The sequence below is a fragment of the Macaca nemestrina genome, chromosome 9 (assembly GCF_043159975.1).
Source record: "Macaca nemestrina isolate mMacNem1 chromosome 9, mMacNem.hap1, whole genome shotgun sequence".
Lineage (NCBI taxonomy): Eukaryota > Metazoa > Chordata > Mammalia > Primates > Cercopithecidae > Macaca > Macaca nemestrina.
The window spans coordinates 38,520,831-38,539,628 of NC_092133.1; the positions used below are offsets into that span (position 1 = coordinate 38,520,831).

General features: G+C 43.0%; 1 protein-coding gene across 1 annotated transcript in view; it reads left to right on the forward strand.

Moving 5' to 3' along the window:
- Nucleotides 1-18,798, forward strand: part of LOC105478485 (PDZ and LIM domain 1) — a 56,566-nt gene that overhangs the window by 10,748 nt on the left and 27,020 nt on the right. Inside the window, exons 2-3 of the mRNA XM_011735866.3 lie at nucleotides 11,311-11,462; nucleotides 14,009-14,096. Coding sequence (XP_011734168.2) covers nucleotides 11,311-11,462; nucleotides 14,009-14,096 — 240 coding nt within the window. The remainder of the gene's footprint in view (nucleotides 1-11,310; nucleotides 11,463-14,008; nucleotides 14,097-18,798) is intronic.

Sequence of the window (18,798 nt, forward strand, 5' to 3'; positions counted from 1 at the left end):
GGTTTAGATGCCAACTCCAAGGGGCAAGGTTAACAATGTTCCATGAAGAGTCAGGAAATTGACCTGTAGACCTGTCCACAAATAAACCTTCTGAATAGACACGGCTTTTCCCTCAAGAAAAAGAAAAAAATAAAACAAAAACCTCTGCCTTAGAACCATTTAAACCATTTGACAAGTATTTGGTTAAAACCCCCACCTCTGTCAAAAAGGCAGCAGTACCGTTTATCATCCAGGCTGGAGTACTTCTGAGAATGAAATGGGGTGGTCTTGATAGTTAAGCTGGGAAAATAGGTTGCTGTTTTGGGCAAATCAGGGTGTTTGGTAATCCTAGTCATAAAGTATTTCTACATATAATCCTGCTTTCTATAACTTTTAAACTGAGTCAGTGGTCACAAACTCATTTGTATCAAGGGGCTAGGAGGCAATCTAAGAGTTTTTTTTTAAATTTTTTTTTTTTTTTTTTGGAGATGGAATCTCGCTCTGTTGCCCAGGCTAGAGTGCAGTGGTGTGATCTTGGCTCATTGTAACCTCTGCCTCCCAGGTTCAAGTGATTCTCCTGCCTCAGCCTCATGAGTAGCTGGGATTACAGGCACCTGCCACCACCCGGCTAATTTTTTGTATTTTTAGTAGAGATGGGGTTTTGCCATGTTGGCCAGGCTGGTCTTGAGCTCCTGACCTCTAGTGATCCACCCACCCTGGCCTCCCAAAGAGCTGGGATTACAGGTGTGAGCCACCATGCCTGGCCTAAAATTTGTTTTTTTTAAAAGAAAATTTACTAAAAAGGACTAATATGCTCATACTTACTCATTTTTGTTAAATTCTGTATGTTATATATGTAAAAGAACATTTTAAAAAATGCAACTTTTAAGAAGCTGGGGCCGGGCGCAGTGGCTCACGCCTGTAATCCTAGCACTTTGGGAGGCTGAGGCAGGTGGGTCACAGGTCAGGAGTTCAAGACCAGCCTGGCCAAGATGGTGAAACCCTGTCTCTACTAAAAATACAAAAATTAGCCGGGCATGGTGGCACTTGCCTATAATCCCAGCTACTCGGGAGGCTGAGATAGAGAATTGCTTGAATCTGGAAGGCGGAGGTTGCAGTGAGCCGAGATCACGCCACCGCACTCCAGCCTCGGTGACAGAGCGAGACTTTGTCTCAAAAAAAAAAAAAAAAAAAAAAGCTGGCATTGGGTTTATGTTGCCTAGAATTGAAGCATATGGCCTGTTTGCAGCAGGAAGTTGCCTGGTAAATAATATTTTTCCTCATCTCTGAATCCCAGTGGGCCCCCAATGGGATCTCTGCTGTCTTGTCTTTGCCCACCAACACTGTTTCTTTGCTTATGAGAATTAAATAAGAATGTTGCTTGGCTTGTTTTAGAATCATATTTTCTTGCTGCATTCATTTCTGCTTTAGTAATTTTACAGAAGGCAATTTATAATCCCTAGTCCAAACCGTTTTTAGCACAGGGACAATGTTTTGCTCCCCTGAATAATCACAGTGAACTCTGACTCTGCCCAGTGTGTAGCATACAGAGCTCAGCATGTTGGTTGAATCAACAAATGATGATGGACCAGACCTCCAAAATGGTTTCCCCTAAAAACTAACATCCTTTAAGGCAGTGGAGAGGAAAAGCATTAGATTTGAGGTTTGAATTGCCTCACCCAGCAAGCTCTACTCAATTATTTTTTCCTCATACTGTATTAGAAGAGTCAAGAAGGTAGTTATATGGTGGTATAAAGTATAATCATATGTATATATTAGAATGGGAAAAAATGTCTAGAAACTTATATACCATAATAAGTGAGTTTTGAGTAGGTGAGGTAGTCAGAAAATTAATAGCTGCAAGAATGATGATAAATGTTAATAGGTACTGGGTTTCTGTGGCTGGGGTAGTAGAGCATAGTAGAGCCTATGGCTAAATGGAGAGCATGTGTCTCATATAGAGGATCAGAGGCTCCTCATTTGGTGCTGATTGTTGCCATATGGGAATCTAGGCCCAGAATTGCCAGATTTTCTGATTTTTCAAAAGAAGCTGAGAATCTAGGGGTTTGAGTGAAATTTGCTGATATATGAATATTGGCATGTAATTTAAATGTAAGAAAAAAACAAGACTGCGGGCTGCGTCCATTTCATGGGCCTCTAGGTTTCAATCTTGAGCCAGTGAGTTAAAGGAACCCCATCTAGCTGTCAGTAGAACATGTGATTTTTAAGTAGGACTGCCTTCTGAAAGACCCACTAGGGAAAGCCAGCCACAGAATGGCTGACCTAGAGGCCGAACGGGTGATCCTTTGAATGGGTTTGCTGCTTTGAGCCGCTGTTAGAGAGCATCTGTCAAATGCAGTCAGCTTAATCTCAGCAGAGCTAAGGCTCAGTGGTTGTTTCTTGGCAGTTAACTGGGCAGTCAATGTCAGATGCTATATTTCAACTTCTTTGTTGGTCTCCTAGTCTGTGTTTACATCTCCAGCCTCATCCCCGTCCTCTCCCTTCACTTGCTACATTTCTTTCTTTTCTTTCTTTCTTTTCTTTCTTTCTTGAGACTTGGCATGCTCTTTCCTTTTGCTTTTTTCCTTTTGTGGCTTTACACAGTTTTAAGCAGCACCTGCTCCAGGGAGTGTTCCGTGATTCCACCTTTAGGCTTCTACTGCCTTGTTGGTTCTAGCACAACACTCATCAGCTGTTGTACATGCTTGTCTCCCCCAGGAGATTGTGAGCTTCTTGATGGCAGGCACCACCCTTTTCACAGCTGCATTCCAGTGCCTTGTGTGGTTCCTGGAATCTACAAACAATAGCTTACATTTCTGGAGCCCTGACAGTGGGGGCTCTGCCTACATTGCCTCATGTAATCCTTGCAACAGGCTTCTGATGTCAAAGCTATTCTTTTCATCCTTGGTGCATCCTTGTTTATACAGAGATAAAATATCCTGCCCAAGGACACTTAGCTCACAAGCGAGGCAGGACTTGAACCCTGACCATCTGACTCCAGAAACCACATCTTAATGAACAAGTTACACTGTCTTTCAGAATGTGCATAAGGATGTCTGATAAGTGAATGAACAGAGAGAGAAGGAGGGAACAGGGGATGGATGAAGTGGAAACATGCCATTATCATGGAGGAGGAGAGTTATCTTTTTATTTGTCATGGGTATGCATCCAGTTCTGTATGATAGTAGTGTCATTTAGGTATGCAGTTATTTAAATGTAAGTTGAAGAAAGTGGGAGAGCTACATCGTCATCCTATTTTATTTACACCAGTTAGAAGTGCAATTAAACTTCAAAAGCCTTCTTATGTGCTCAGGACTGGCAGCAGTGGACAGGTCTTAAAGATGCATTATGAACTTGGAGTAGAGAACGTGTTGGCCTCTAAACAAGCAGTATCTACCTGGGGGTGCTGGTGGGGACAAAAAGTGAGGGACACAAGAATGAATTGAGCAGAAAATGGTAGATTGTTCATTAGTGGAAATTGTGCCTAAACCCATTTGCTCTTTTTTTTTTTTAGACAGTCTTACTCTGTCTCCCAGGCTGGAGTGCAGTGGTGCGATCTTGGTTCACGGCAACTTCCGCCTCCCGGGTTCAAGCAATTCTCCTGTCTCAGCTCCCTGTGTAATTGGGATTACAGGTGGTGTGCATCACCACAGCTGGCTAATTTTTGTATTTTTAGTAGAGACGGGGTTTCACCATGTTGGCCAGGCTGGTCTTGAACTCCTGAGCTCATGTGATCTGCCTGCCATCTGGCCATCTGACCTCCCAAAAGTGCTTGGCCTCCCAAAGTGCTAGGATTACAGGCCTGAGCCACCATTCCTGTCCCCATTTATTCTTATGCAGCAAGAGTTGTGTGATCTAGTTGTATGGTCTCTGGCGAAGAAGGCTGGCAATGAATGGCATGTTCATTGAACAAATGGGGGTGAGTATACAATTTTTTTTTTTTTTTGAGACGGAGTCTCGCTGTGTCTCCCAGGCTGGAGTGCAGTGGCGTGATCTCGGCTCACTGCAAGCTCCGCCTCCTGGGTTCACGCCGTTCTCCTGCCTCAGCCTCCCAAGTAGCTGAGACTACAGGCGCCCGCCACGACGCCCGGCTAGTTTTTTGTATTTTTAGTAGAGACGGGGTTTCACCATGTTAGCCAGGATAGTCTCGATCTCCTGACCTCATGATCCACCCGCCTTGGCCTCCCAAAGTGCTGGGATTACAGGCTTGAGCCACCGCGCCCGGCTTTTTTTCTTTTTCTGAGACAAAGTCTCACTCTATCACCCAGGCTGGAGTTCAGTGACACAGTCTCAGCTCGCTGCAGCCTCTACCTCCTGGGCACAAGCCATCCTCCCACCTCAGCCTCCTGAGTAGCTGGGACTACCGGCATGTGCCACCACTCCCTCAAAATTTTTTTGTATTTTGTAGCGACAGCGTTTTGCCGTGTCGCCCAGGCTGGTCTCGAACTCCTGAGCTCAAGGCGAGCCACTTACCTTGGTCTTCCACAGTGCTGGGATTATAGTCATGAGCCACCATGTCTGGCCCAGAAGTTTTTTTTTTTTTTAAGAAATTGAAGCTGACTCCATTAGGAGCTGGTTCTGATGAACTTGATGGTCAGAAGGAAATTAGAACAGATAATGTGGCCTAGTTGGTTAAGTGGGTGGACTCTGGAGCCTGCTGTGGCCTGCCGCTCACCAGCTGTGCAACCTCAGGCAAACTGCTTAACCCCTGTTCCTCCATTTCCTCTTCTGTAATGATGCAGATAACATTGCCTGTCTGGTAGCATCACGTGAATATTGGTGAGTTAACCCTTGCTAAAGACTTTGTCATGCTTGGTACCTAAACGCTCATTAACTGATGGCTGTCGTTATGATTATGATTGTGATTAATAGTGTTTGGCAAGGATTGGAATCCACCATTCAAGACAGGAACTATCCAGTGTTAGAGGCACAGGCCTTCTGTCTTGTAACCTTTGTCACTCTGTGTTAGGATTTGTTAATTTTATAATGGGTGGGGTTACTGGGCCCCAGATCAGTACAGGGTGGGGGAGTGACTGTTCTGTGGTGGGGAGGCACTCAGCCAGCAGCAGGACTTTGTGACACTCCAGGTCCTATGTAGAAGGCCACTGCAGATGAGTCTCCTGGACTTTTTTTTTTTTTTTGGCTTTGACAGTTGAGTTTGGAGCCTCTGCTTGTGGCGGTGTGCTAAAGCAAAAAGGAATGGAATTTGCAATGAGAGAGCCTTTCAAGTTCAGACTTAGCTTTTAGCTGTGTGAACTTGAACCCCTCATAATCTCTCTGAATCTCAATTTTCTCAATGGTAAAGTTTATCTAATATGTTGGTGGTGAGGTAATCATATTATTATCTCAAATAGGAGATTGTATATGAAAGGGCTTTGGAAAGGCAAATCCCATAATTTGTTTAAATCCACTTTTTCCTCCAAAAAAGATATCTCATAAAAGAATGTGAACTTAATCTGTATGTGTAATTTCTTTCAAGTCCTATCTGATGTTGCTTGTGACTTTCTGAGATTTCCTTTGGCATCTTACCAGTTTGGCTTTAAAAAAAAAAGCAACAAAGAAATTAGACTGAAAGATAGGATGACCAGACCTCAATTACTCAGGCTTGGGGCTCCTAAGACTGGTTCTAGCTTGTCCAGGACCTGTTGGGATATACTTAGCAGAAATGTCTCTCCCACAAAACAGTTGGAACCAAATGCTGGACATTCTGGACTTCTCAGCAGTTCAGTGTAAAAAAGTGAAAGGAACCTTTTTTTTCATCTTCTCAACCTCTCCAGTTCCAATCTCATTATTTGAGTTTTGTGAGTGGTCATGCTTCAGGATAGCAATGTAGAGGGAAATGATTATTTGATTTTTGAAATAAAAATATTTTTGATGTTTTTGAAATAACTCGTTTTAAAGATAAAAAGAAGCAGCCTGATTACATATTTAACAACACTAGGTGTTTTAGAGCCAGTTGTTTATTATACAGATATTTATTGAGCACCTACTATGTTCCAGTTATTGGGTGCTGAGGATACTGTAACTGTCCAATGGGTTCTTGCCCATTGCCCAGATAGAGCTGATTTATCAAGACAGAGGATTTGCGATACAGAAAGTTTAATACACATAGAGCTGACTAAATGGAAGACTTGAGTTTTATTATTACTCAAATCAGCCTCCACGAAAGTTGAAGGCTAGGAGTTCGGCAGGCAGGGGGCTAGGGAACGTCAATGCTGATTGGTTGGGCATGCCATCACCGGGGTATGGAAAATGGTGTGTTGAGTTTGCATGTTGGTGGGGGGCATCTGGTAGTCAGAAATGCACAAGCCTGAAAGGACATCGTGAAAGGCCAGTCTTAGGTTCTACAATAGGGGTGTTATTTACAGGAGTAACTGGGGAAGTTGCAAATATTGTGAGCTCTGGAATAATGGCTGGTAATCATTTAACTATACCTACATCTTAGCAGAATTCAGGCCCCTCTCGTCCTCCTAACCTGGTGGCCTTTCATTAGTTTTTGAAAGACAGTTTAGTTTTGGAAAGTGCTACCATCATTTAAACTATACACTAAAATTTCTCCCAAAGTTAGCTTTGCTGATGCCCAGGAATGATCAAGGACAGTTTGGAGATTAAAGGCAAGATGGAGTTGCTTAGGCCAGATCTCTTTCACTGTCATAATTTTCTCACTGTTAAAATTTTTGCAATATCACAGCACAGAAGGCAGACAAAATCCTGTCCTCATGCTCCTTACTGCTGAGTAGGCCTTTCAACATTAAACAAACTAACCCACCAAGGAGGTTTGGAAACATAAAGTGACCAGTGCCATGAGGAAGAACCAAGTATATTAAAAGGATGACTGGGAGTGGTGGCTCATGCCTGTAATCTCGGCACTTGGGAGGCCTAGGCGGGTGGATCACCTGAGGTCAGGAGTTTGAGACCAGCCTGGCCAACATGGTGGAAAAACCCCATCTCTTCTAAAAATGTAAAAAATTAGCTGGGCATGGTGGCGTAGCCTGTAATGCCAGCTACTCAGGAGGCTGAGACAGGAGAATCGCTTGAACCCGGGAGGTGGAGGTTGCAGTGAGCTGAGATTGCGCCACTGCACTCCAGCCTGGCAACAAGAATGAAACTCAGTCTCAAAAAAAAAAAAAAAAAGACTGTGGGGGTATAGCTTAGATTGGACGTTGAGGGAAGGCCTCTTTGAGAAGAAGGGTTGTTTACACAGACACCTGGAAGATGAGAAGTTAATCAGGCCGAGGTAAAAGCAGGTGTGAAAGTCCTGAGACCCTGTAGCTGGAGCCCAGTGGGGAAGAGGCATGATGCGGCTGGGGAGGGAGGCACTGGCTTTAGCGGCCTTGTTAAAGATTTTGGATTTCGTCCTAAGGGGACTGCTCTTTGAAACTGCTAGATTTAGCCATGATAAGTGAGTTCCATCAGGCATTATTCTCCTTGATTCAGGTTACTCTCCTTGGAGTTAGAGTTTGCCCATCAAGAACCCTTGCCAATCCAAATAAAGTGATGCTTAGGGCCATTTAAAAAATAAGCCTACGTTGTCCTTTAGTAACAGTGAAATGTATATGAGGATGCACCAGATCAATCTTCTCAGGACAATAGGTCAGAAAATGGAGGATTTTTTTTTTTTATTTTTATTGCACGCACTGGATGACTCAGAAGCTAACTCTCCATTGTTCACTGAAATGAGAGCGGCCTGTGCTTGCCTGGATAAAAAGTCCTGTCCCAGTGGCTGGATGAGGGGAAGATCTGAACCTTGAATCAAGAGGCTGCTTTCATTTCCTAAAACCCAGATCTCTGGTAAACAAATGATGGGAAAGCCAGAAAGGAAGGTTAGGAGGTCAGGATCTCGGTACTGGTTTCCATATCCTGCCACATTCCAGGAGAGTTTTGCCTGATAAAGTCATAGAATGTGCGGGCCAGAAGGGACCTCAAGGATCAGCTTGTCTTGTCCTCATTTTATGGGGTCAGGGTGCTGATGGGGAATGCACCATAATAGCGGCACCACACTAGCTGCGCTGAGGGCTAATTGGAAACTGTAGCTGCTAAAAACTGCATCAGATACTGAGGTTTAGGGCCTAACTTGTGTGTCCTGGTTTGGTGCCTTGAAGAACCTGTTACCTGTGGTTCAGCCATAAGGAGACACCCAGGTGTTCATAAGATCTTTCTCAACTGGATCCCGAGAGTCAAGGGCCTTCTCCAAAGGGTGGCCAGAGCCCTGTGGGCACTGGGAGCCTGGGGTGTTACTGCCACCCTGCTCCTGCGGGCTTGGAATTCCCATCCAGGAAGGTCTTGTAATGTGGAAAAAAAAAGTTGTGGACTTACCCTGGGATGATGACAGTAATATTTTTAGTATACCTTAGTTTAGAAAATCTAACCAAATACCTTGGTTAGAAATAGTACTCCGAGGTGAGTACTATTTCTTTTTTTTTTTTTTTTTTTTTTTTTTTGAGACGGAGTCTCGCTCTGTCGCCCAGGCTGGAGTGCAGTGGCCGGATCTCAGCTCACTGCAAGCTCCGCCTCCCGGGTTTACGCCATTCTCCTGCCTCAGCCTCCCGAGTAGCTGGGACTACAGGCGCCCGCCACCTCGCCCGGCTAGTTTTTTGTATTTTTAGTAGAGACGGGGTTTCACCATGTTAGCCAGGATGGTCTCGATCTCCTGACCTTGTGATCCGCCCGTCTCGGCCTCCCAAAGTGCTGGGATTACAGGCTTGAGCCACCGCGCCCGGCCTTTTTTTTTTTTTTTAATTAATTTATTATTATTATTATACTTTAAGTTCTAGGGTACATGTGCATAACGTGCAGGTTTGTTACATATGTATACTTGTGCGATGTTGCTGTGCTGCACCCATCAACTCGTCAGCACCCATCAACTCGTCATTTACATCAGGTATAACTCCCAATGCAATCCCTCCCCCCTCCCCCCTCCCCATGATAGGCCCTGGTGTGTGATGTTCCCCTTCCCGAGTCCAAGTGATCTCATTGTTCAGTTCCCACCTATGAGTGAGAACATGTGGTGTTTGGTTTTCTGTTCTTGTGATAGTTTGCTAAGAATGATGGTTTCCAGCTGCATCCATGTCCCTACAAAGGACACAAACTCATCCTTTTTTATGGCTGCATAGTATTCCATGGTGTATATGTGCCACACTTTCTTAATCCAGTCTGTCACTGATGGACATTTGGGTTGATTCCAAGTCTTTGCTATTGTGAATAGTGCCGCAATAAACATACGTGTGCATGTGTCTTTATAGCAGCATGATTTATAATCCTTTGGGTATATACCCAGTAATGGGATGGCTGGGTCATATGGTACATCTAGTTCTAGATCCTTGAGGAATCGCCATACTGTTTTCCATAATGGTTGAACTAGTTTACAGTCCCACCAACAGTGTAAAAGTGTTCCTATTTCTCCACATCCTCTCCAGCACCTGTTGTTTCCTGACTTTTTAATGATCGCCATTCTAACTGGTGTGAGATGGTATCTCATTGTGGTTTTGATTTGCATTTCTCTGATGGCCAGTGATGATGAGCATTTTTTCATGTGTCTGTTGGCTGTATGAATGTCTTCTTTTGAGAAATGTCTGTTCATATCCTTTGCCCACTTTTTGATGGGGTTGTTTGTTTTTTTCTTGTAAATTTGTTTGAGTTCTTTGTAGGTTCTGGATATTAGCCCTTTCTCCCATTCTGTAGGTTGCCTGTTCACTCTGATAGTAGTTTCTTTTGCTGTGCAGAAGCTCTTTAGTTTAATGAGATCCCATTTGTCAATTTTGGCTTTTGCTGCCATTGCTTTTGGTGTTTTAGACATGAAGTCTTTGCCCATGCCTATGTCCTGAATGGTACTACCTAGGTTTTCCTCTAGGGTTTTTATGGTATTAGGTCTAACATTTAAGTCTCTAATCCATCTTGAATTAATTTTCGTATAAGGAGTAAGGAAAGGATCCAGTCTCAGCTTTCTACTTATGGCTAGCCAATTTTCCCAGCACCTCATTTATTAAATAGGGAATCCTTTCCCCATTTCTTGTTTCTCTCAGGTTTGTCAAAGATCAGATGGCTGTAGATGTGTGGTATTATTTCTGAGGCCTCTGTTCTGTTCCATTGGTCTGTGAGTACTATTTCAAAATGAGTTTGGATCTTGTTCATTTTAATAGCATCTATATTCACTTGAAAAATAGTTGTCCATCAGTGTAGGAGATGTGATATGTATTGAGTCCACATGTATTGCTCTGTAGGCAGGTGAATTAGGACCTATTGCAGTAATTGATTGGCTTCCCCCAAGCATCAGTGATCTGTCAGTTTGGAACCACTGGTTTTAGAAGCATCAGTCTGCAGAAAACCAGCTGCCTATATGGAATGACCCTGGTCATTTTGGGAGATTAAACCAGTATAAACCTATACTACCATACTTTAGGATATCCTTGATTGCTTTTAACAATTTTTTATTTTTTTAATTTTTATTTTATTATTATTTTTTGAGACAAAATCTCACTCTGTTGCCCATGCTGGAGTACAGAGGTGTGATCTTGGCTCACAGCAACTTCCACCTTCCGGGTTCAAGCGATCCTCCTGCCTCAGCCTCCTGAGTAGCTGAGATCACACCTGGCTAATTTTTTTGTATTTTTGGTAGAGACAGGGTTTCACCATGTTGGCCAGGCTGGTCTTGAGCTCCCGACCTCAGGTGATCCGCCTGCCTTGGCCTCCCAAAGTGCTGGGGATTACAGGTGTGAGCCACCATGCCTGGCCAATAATTTTTTAAATTAAAAAGTAATTCAATATTATTGTAAAAAACATTGCAAAACTGTATAACTGTGAACAATTTAGTGTGCAGTGTTTCTACTTTCTTTTGTATATATAACATTAAGATTTTTAAAGAAACGGTGTTATAGTATATAATGTTCTCTAAATGTGTGGTTTTTTAAAAATGTAATTGTTAACTAATTTTAAGGAAGCAAACATGGTTCAGTGGGAAGGACATCAGATCTGTTCAGGGTTTGTGTCCTGGCTCAGTAATACACTAATTGGAGGACTAGTAATATAATAATATACTAGTTGGGTGATCCTGGGTAAGCCATAGGTCTTTCTAAGCCTCAGTTCCTTGTCTTGGAAATGGGGACTGCTATTTGTCCTCCTTTCTCATGAGGTTGCTATAAGGATACAATGAGATCACATTAGAAAAGCACTCTTTGTCAATGATAACATAATATAAATGATTGTTATTATTTAAGCTTATGATTTCACCCCTCTTTTGTTTTTCAGGGCTTTGCTCCATATCAGTGAATAGTTGGTGATAACTTAGTGGTTTGGAGACAAATAGTAACTAGCCTGCTCTCCCCTTTTTTCTAGGTCACTCCTGGAAGCAAGGCGGCTCTAGCTAATTTATGTATCGGAGATGTAATCACAGCCATTGATGGGGAAAATACTAGCAATATGACGCACTTGGAAGCTCAGAACAGAATCAAAGGCTGCACAGACAACATGACTCTCACTGTCGCCAGGTGAAGCCTTTGGAAACGTTTTGTTCATTTCTGATTGAGTAGAAGCTGTTTGTGGGCAGGGACTGTTTTTCCTATCTCAGAATCCCCCAGACCTTCTAGCTCAGTGCTGTGTATATACTATAGGCATGCCAAAAGATCTGTGGAATTTGAACTTCAGATTGTTTATTTCCCCTCTTTTTTTTTTTTTTTTTGAGACGGATTCTTACTCTGTTGCCCAGGCTGGAGTGCAGTGGTGCAATCTCGGCTCACTGCAACCTCTGCCTCCCGGGTTCAAGTGATTCTCCTGCCTTAGCCTCCCGAGTAGCTGGGATTATGGATTTGCACCACCACAGCCAGCTAATTTTTGTATTTTTTGTAGAGATGGAGTTTCACCATGTTGGCCAGGCTGGCCTCAAACTCCTGACCTCAGGTGATCCACCTGACTTGGCCTCCCAAAGTGCTAGAATTACAGGTGTGAGCCACCATGCCCAGCCCACCTCTAATTTTCACAGTGCTTCTTATGATGTGGGCTTCTTTCAGTAAGATATCTGCATTTTCATTTGATTCAACTTAACTAACCAAAATTTTGAGTAAGTAAAATGTCCTGGCCAGGTGCGGTGGCTCTGCCTGTAATTCCAGCACTTTGGGAGGCCAAGGCAGGCAGATCACTTGAGGTTTGGAGTTTGAGACCAGCCTGGTCAACACGGTGAAACCGTATCTCCACTAGAAATTAGAAAATTAGCAGGGCGTGGTGGCAGGCGCCTGTAGTTCCAGCTACTTGGGTGGCTGAGGCAGGAGAATCACTTGAACCCAGGAGGCGGAGGTTGCAGTGAGCCGAGATGGCACCACTGCACTCCAGCCTGGGCAACAGAGCGAAACTCTGTCTCAAGAAAAAAAAAAATGTCCTTAGGATGCTGCTCCTACTGCACTGTACTGAGCAGTGAGCAGTGGGTACCATGCCAGGAGATTTCTATAACAGAGAAAAGCTTCGACACATTAGCAGCAGAGTGCTGAGTGTAACTTTAAGTACACGACAAGCAGGGAGTGCTGGGGATAAAAGGATGAGTGAGGACAGTACCTCGGGAGCTGTAATTAGGGTAGAATTTCCATTCTTCTTTCATTTAGCCTTGGAACATGCCCTGCAAAGGCAGGATTTCAGAAGTGATTTGGTTCAACCCTCAGTGGCTCCCTATTTTCTACTGCATCAGATTCAGATGTTTCATTCTGATCATCTGTTATTTCACTAACCTTAGCTGCCATAGCTCTTTGTCATGAACCCTTTGCTTACATTCTCATCTGTGAAGTATGTTTTTTGCTTTTTTTTTTTTTTTTTTTTTGCCTTGTGGCACAGGACTGGTATCTCAAAATATTTTGTACATTTCAGAGACCTACCCCATGAAAGGTACACCGTGTTATTACTACCCCCTCCAAAGCACATCTGCCCTTCATTCTCATCTCCGTTTCTATCTTAGTCCAAATCTTCTCCTTCAAGCCTGAGTTCAGGACATTCTTTCATTGATTGATTAATTGATTTTTAAATTTATTTGCTGACATGTTAAACAGGGACATCTTGCATATATCTGGCACAGACATTGTGACAAATATAAAGTTAAGTATGGCCAGGTGTGGTGGCTCATGCCTGTAATCCCAGCACTTTGGGAGGTCAAGGCGAGTGGATCACCTGAGGTCAGGAGTTCAAGACCAGCCTGACCAACATGGTGAAACCCTGTTTCTACAAAAATACAAAAAAATTAGCCAGGGATGATGGCAGGTGTCTATAATCCCAACTACTCGGGAGGCTGAGGTGGGAGAATTGCTTGAGCCTGGGAGGTGCAGTTAGTTGAGATCATGCCATTCATTGCACTCCAGCCTGGGCGACAGAGCGAGACTCTGTCTCAAAAAATAAATAAATAAATAAATAAATAAATAAATAAATAAATAAAATAAAATAAGTAAAGATAAGTATAAATATTTTCTACCTGCAAGAGAGGAAACAACTACACTAATGAAAACTGAGACTAAAGTAAAATCATTGCTCTGTGATTGGTACAAAGAAAATTGTCTATAAGCACAAAAGAGGGGCATTCTTCTCTCTCTCTCTTTTTTTTTTTTTTTTCTTTTTTGAGATGGAGTCGCTCTGTCACTCAGGCTGAAGTGCAGTAGCACTCTCTGGGCTCACTGCAACCTCTGCCTCCTGGGTTTAAGCGATTCTCCTGCCTCAGCCTCCCGAGTAGCTGGGATTACAGGCTAATGCCACCACACCCGGCTAATTTTTGTATTTTTAGTGGAGATGGGGTTTCACCATGTTGGCCGGGCTGATGTCGAACTCCAGACCTCAAGTGATTCACCCACCTTGGCCTCTCAAAGTGTTGGGAGGCATCAGCTATGAATGTTATCAGATGGGGGTGTTTAAAAGATCAACCAGGTGGCAAATGGAAGGTAGGGCTGATGGGAGGGTGCTAGTTCAGAGTCTGGTGCAGGAAAGAGGGGGCATTTTTCCAGTTTGTCTTTGGTATGTATTATTTATTTTGCATGAGTGAAACAGCAGCTTTGTTAATCTGTTGTAGATCTGAACATAAAGTCTGGTCTCCTCTGGTGACGGAGGAAGGGGGGAAGCGTCATCCATACAAGATGAATTTAGCCTCTGAACCCCAGGTAAGTTCTTGCTCACCATTGCCACTACTCTCACCACCCAGCAGTTTGCCATTTCTGACACTGCTCAGCACATTCCTGTTTTTCCTGCCCTGGAGGCCTGAGGATGAGACCGCAGGGAGAGCCCTCCACTGTCACTGCTGGTATCTGGCTCTTGTTCAGTTCTTCCCGTAAGGGAACTGCAGGAGGAAAGGGCTGGAAAATCCCAGGGCAGTGACGCTGTGTCCTCGGCTGGAAGCAGGGGGTCGGAAGGCAATAAGGGAAGCCGGTGGAAGCCTTCCTGCGTGGGAAGGGTTGGCAGGATCACAGTGAAGTCAAGGAGCTATTCAGCTCGTTATGGATTTTAGCAACAAATGAATCATGACAGGGATGGAAATAAGTTTAGGTCTGGAGGCCTAGAGCCTGGAAGAAATCGGGGGATATGTAATAGGAAGCCCTGCTTCTCCCCACCTTATGCCCCTGTTATGTTTCTGTGAGCCATGGAGTGGAAATCTCTATTTTTGTTACAGTGAAACTTCTAGTGAGACTTTAAAATTACTAAAACAAAGTGGCAATTAATATAAAAAAAAGCAGTATGTAGTACACAATTTGTCACCCAGACAGAATTTCTCAGGACAGTAGACTGCCCTAAGATCCCATATTTGTGAATACATCTCTCAGAAGTTAGATTATAGATGATTTTATTTCTTTCTGCCTTATGTGTGTCTTCTACACATCTGCATGCATGGGTATTGTTTTTGAAATAAGAGACAAACTTAGAGATGTTTAGAACATCTTTTGTAAAATTCCTCACACCCAACATGCTACTTGTCATAAAGTATGTGTCTGTTGGATACATTAATGAATTGGTAATGATAAACTAGTATGTTGATAATGCCTTTTGAAAATTTTAGACTGGTTTGTGATGGTTATGCATTTGACCCAAGTTGAAGATTTGAAATTTAATTTATTTTTTGAAATTGGGGATACTATTTAGTGTTTATGGTGAATTAAGATATAATTAAAATACAATATATAGCTAGCTATCTTATATACATAAAACAGAAACTTGTATGACGTTGAACTCACTTGGTATATTAGTGTGCGTTAATTGGGTGGTTCGATATAAGTCATATTTTCTCAAATAGAATCCATTAAAATTTCAAAAATGAAGTCACACAAATTTTTTGCCATTTTAAGATAGTAAAAATAATGATTAAAAATCCCAAGAGTCATTTTAAGGATCATTTTGCATCATTTCAAAACTGACGTGAACATATTCTTCTCTACAACTCCTCTCAGAAAAGTTTGTAAAATGGCACTTGGTCTATACACTGGCCGTTGTGCAAACTAATTTAAAACGTGCCACAGTTAGTTTCAGTTTCCTTGGGAGTTTTCAGCTACTTCATTAAATTTACCATAAATGTTAAATTTTAACTGTTAAATTTTAATTTTTACGTATTTTATAACACACAAGGAATGATTTCGTTTTAACTTGGTCTATCTGAAATCCTCATTTTCATGTAAATAAGGTAATTATGTAAATTTCAGTTATAGTTTTCATTTGTAGTATATTTGAATTTTCATTTTAAATCTATAAACTGGTTACCTGTATTAATCATTTGAAGGTAGTTCTCTTCAGATTACAAGAATTCTCAAATACTTTCAACCCTAGTATTTTTCTTGTGATTCCAGTAATGCTTTATTACTGTAAGAAAAACTTCCCACCCATCATTTTTCCAAAGTCTTTTACTTTCAGCCATTCTAAAGTAGAGGATAAATGAGTAAGAGCAGAGTTCATCTGTAATAAAAAGATCTGTTGGTTCATGTAATGCCAACCAACACCCCAGCTTATCTGAGGTCAGCATAGTTACACACCTAGTTTGTATTTCCTCATTATTGAGTTTCCTTGGAGACTGATAAATACAAAGCCCAAACAATTACGTCATCCCTTCTAAAAGGCAAGCCCTGAATCTGCCTGCTTTCTGGAAAGACCAGTCAGTATTCAGATGAGGGTAGAGATATTCCTTTTATGTACAAACCAGATGCATTCTTGAAAGATTCTTTATAAAGTGAAATCATCCGAATTTTCAACCTGAATTTTCCATTGACTTCCATTCTAATTGGAAATGTGTATCTGGGGAGGGAGAAGGGAATAGACCCTGGATGAATATGTGCCACGAGCCAGGCACTGTACTTGACACTCTGGGAACTCATACAAATCCTTGTGAAGAAGGCTTTTTCTTCTACATTTTAAAGATGAAAAATGGGCTCAGAGGGGTATTCCTTGCTCATGGCCAAACAGGAAATTGCAGGGAAAAATTGAGCCAAGGCAGAAAAATAAAGACCCTTCCCTGGGGCTCTGCATCCTCTGCTGCTCCTAGGAATTGGCGTGGGGATGGAGAGAAGAAGAAAGCATGACCATCCTGGCTGCGACATATGTAGGCAAGGGTCCCCGGCCACCAATCTGTAAATCTCCTGTCTTCATGACCGTAGCCTTTAATTACTATATATGATTTCTTTGGGTAGCTGTGCCAAAAAATTTACTTAACTACTCTTTGATAACTGCTGAAATTTTGTGGTGGTGTTTTTTATTTTTTATTATTTATTTTTATTTTTTCTGAGACAGAGTTGCTCTGTCGCCCAGGCTGGAATGCAGTGGCGCAGTCTCGGCTCGCTGCAACCTCCGCCTCCTGAGTTCAAGTGATTTTCTTGCCTCAGCCTCCAAGTAGCTGGGATTACAGGCAGGTGCCACCACGCCTAGCTAATTTTTGTATTTTAGTAGAAACGAGGTTTCACCATTTTGCCCAGAGTGGCCTTGAATTCCTGACCTCAGGTGATCCTCTTGCGTTGGCTTCCCAAAGTGCTGCAGTTACAGGAATGAGCCACTGTGCCTGGCCTGTTTTGTGTTTTTAGAGATGAGTCTTGCTCTGTCACCCAGGCTGATGTGCAGTGGCACGATATGGCACACTGCAGCCTCCATCTCCTGGGCTTACACTATCCTCCTTCCTCAGCCCTCTCAAGTAGCTGGGTCTGTAGGCATGCACCATCATGCCTGTCTAACTTTTTTTTTTTAGGACTGGGGTCTTACTATGTTGCCCAGACTGGTTTTGAACTCCTGGGCTCAAGCAATCCTCCTGCTTTGGACTCCCAAAGTGTTGAGATTACAGGCATGAGCCACTGCACCCAGCCAAAAGAGAAATCTTTTTTTTTTTTTTTGAGACAGAGTTCTATTCTTGTTGCCTAGGCTGGAGTGCAATGGTGCAATCTCGGCTCACCTCAACCTCCGCCTCCCGGGTTCAAGAGATTCTCCTGCCTCAGCCTTCTGAGTAGCTGGGATTACAGATATGCGCCATCACGCTTGGCTAAATATTGTATTTTTTTTTTTTTTGAGACGGAGTCTTGCTCTGCTGCCCAGGCTGGAGTGCAGTGGCCGGATCTCAGCTCACTGCAAGCTCCGCCTCCCGGGTTCACGCCATTCTCCTGCCTCAGCCTCCCGAGTAGCTGGGACTACAGGCGCCCGCCACCTCGCCCGGCTAGTTTTTTGTATATTTTAGTAGAGACGGGGTTTCACCATGTTAGCCAGGATGGTCTCGATCTCCTGACCTCGTGATCCGCCCGTCTCGGCCTCCCAAAGTGCTGGGATTACAGGCTTGAGCCACCGCGCCCGGCCTAAATATTGTATTTTTAGTAGAGATGAGGTTTCTCCATATTGGTCAGGCTGGTCTCGAACTCCCGACCTCAGGTGATCTACCCACCTCGGCCTCCCAAAGTGCTGGGATTACAGGTGTAAGCCACCGCGCTTGGCCAAAAAGAGAACTCTTAAACATAAAAATATTTTCAATTTGTTTTATTTTATTTTAAATTAGGTACTCAATAAACCTGTTTTCATATATTTTTTTTTTAAGAAAGCATAAAATACTTAAAGATTTAACAAAAAAGGAGAGAAAAAAAAGGAAGTGCAACAGACGACAGAAACTCTTTTGGGGGCAGCTGTTCTGGGCCTGCGTGTTTTAAGAAAGAGATTAGAGTTCAGGAAGATTTTTCTGGAAAACACAGACAGTAAGACACATTTTGAATTCAGCAGGCTGCACAGAGCATGCATCACCTAGAAGCCATGGGTTGATCCAGACACCCATATAGAAAAGACCCTGATAACTGGGCTATCAGAAAAACTGTGATGCTGGCAGGGGGGAAAGAAAAAGTAGAAAAGTTGTAGTTTTAGAAAACAGGAATGTTCATTTCAAAAGTGGTTTTGGGGGTTTGTAAAGGAGCTCTGAGATGTTGTAGCTGTAGTAATTATTCACCTGACTCCTAGCAAGTCTAGGGTGGGGGTGGAGGGAACTTTCTCAAATTACAGAAAGGGGAATGAGAATACAAGGAACTCAAAGTCCTCTTCTGCAGCTCTGCTGGGTACCGCCCCTGTAACAGGTATCCCCTGACCTTCTATCTGATTAGCCTTGTCTTTCTCCCAGAAGAAACAATAGATAGATCCTTAATTCCCTTTACCCTTGTTCTGCAGGAGACTGAGGCCATCTCTGCCTAGTCAGCAGCTGCTTCCCCTGTGACACCACACCCTCTTATCTTGCTTGTCTAACTTGCTCACTTCTGGAGAATTTATCTCCACCTTTTATCATCTCCTGTTTTGCTCTGACCAAAGTGGCTGCATGTTTCTCTCCACCTAGTGCTTTAATCCCTTTGGTATGTGCCCTGAAAGCGTGTTTTA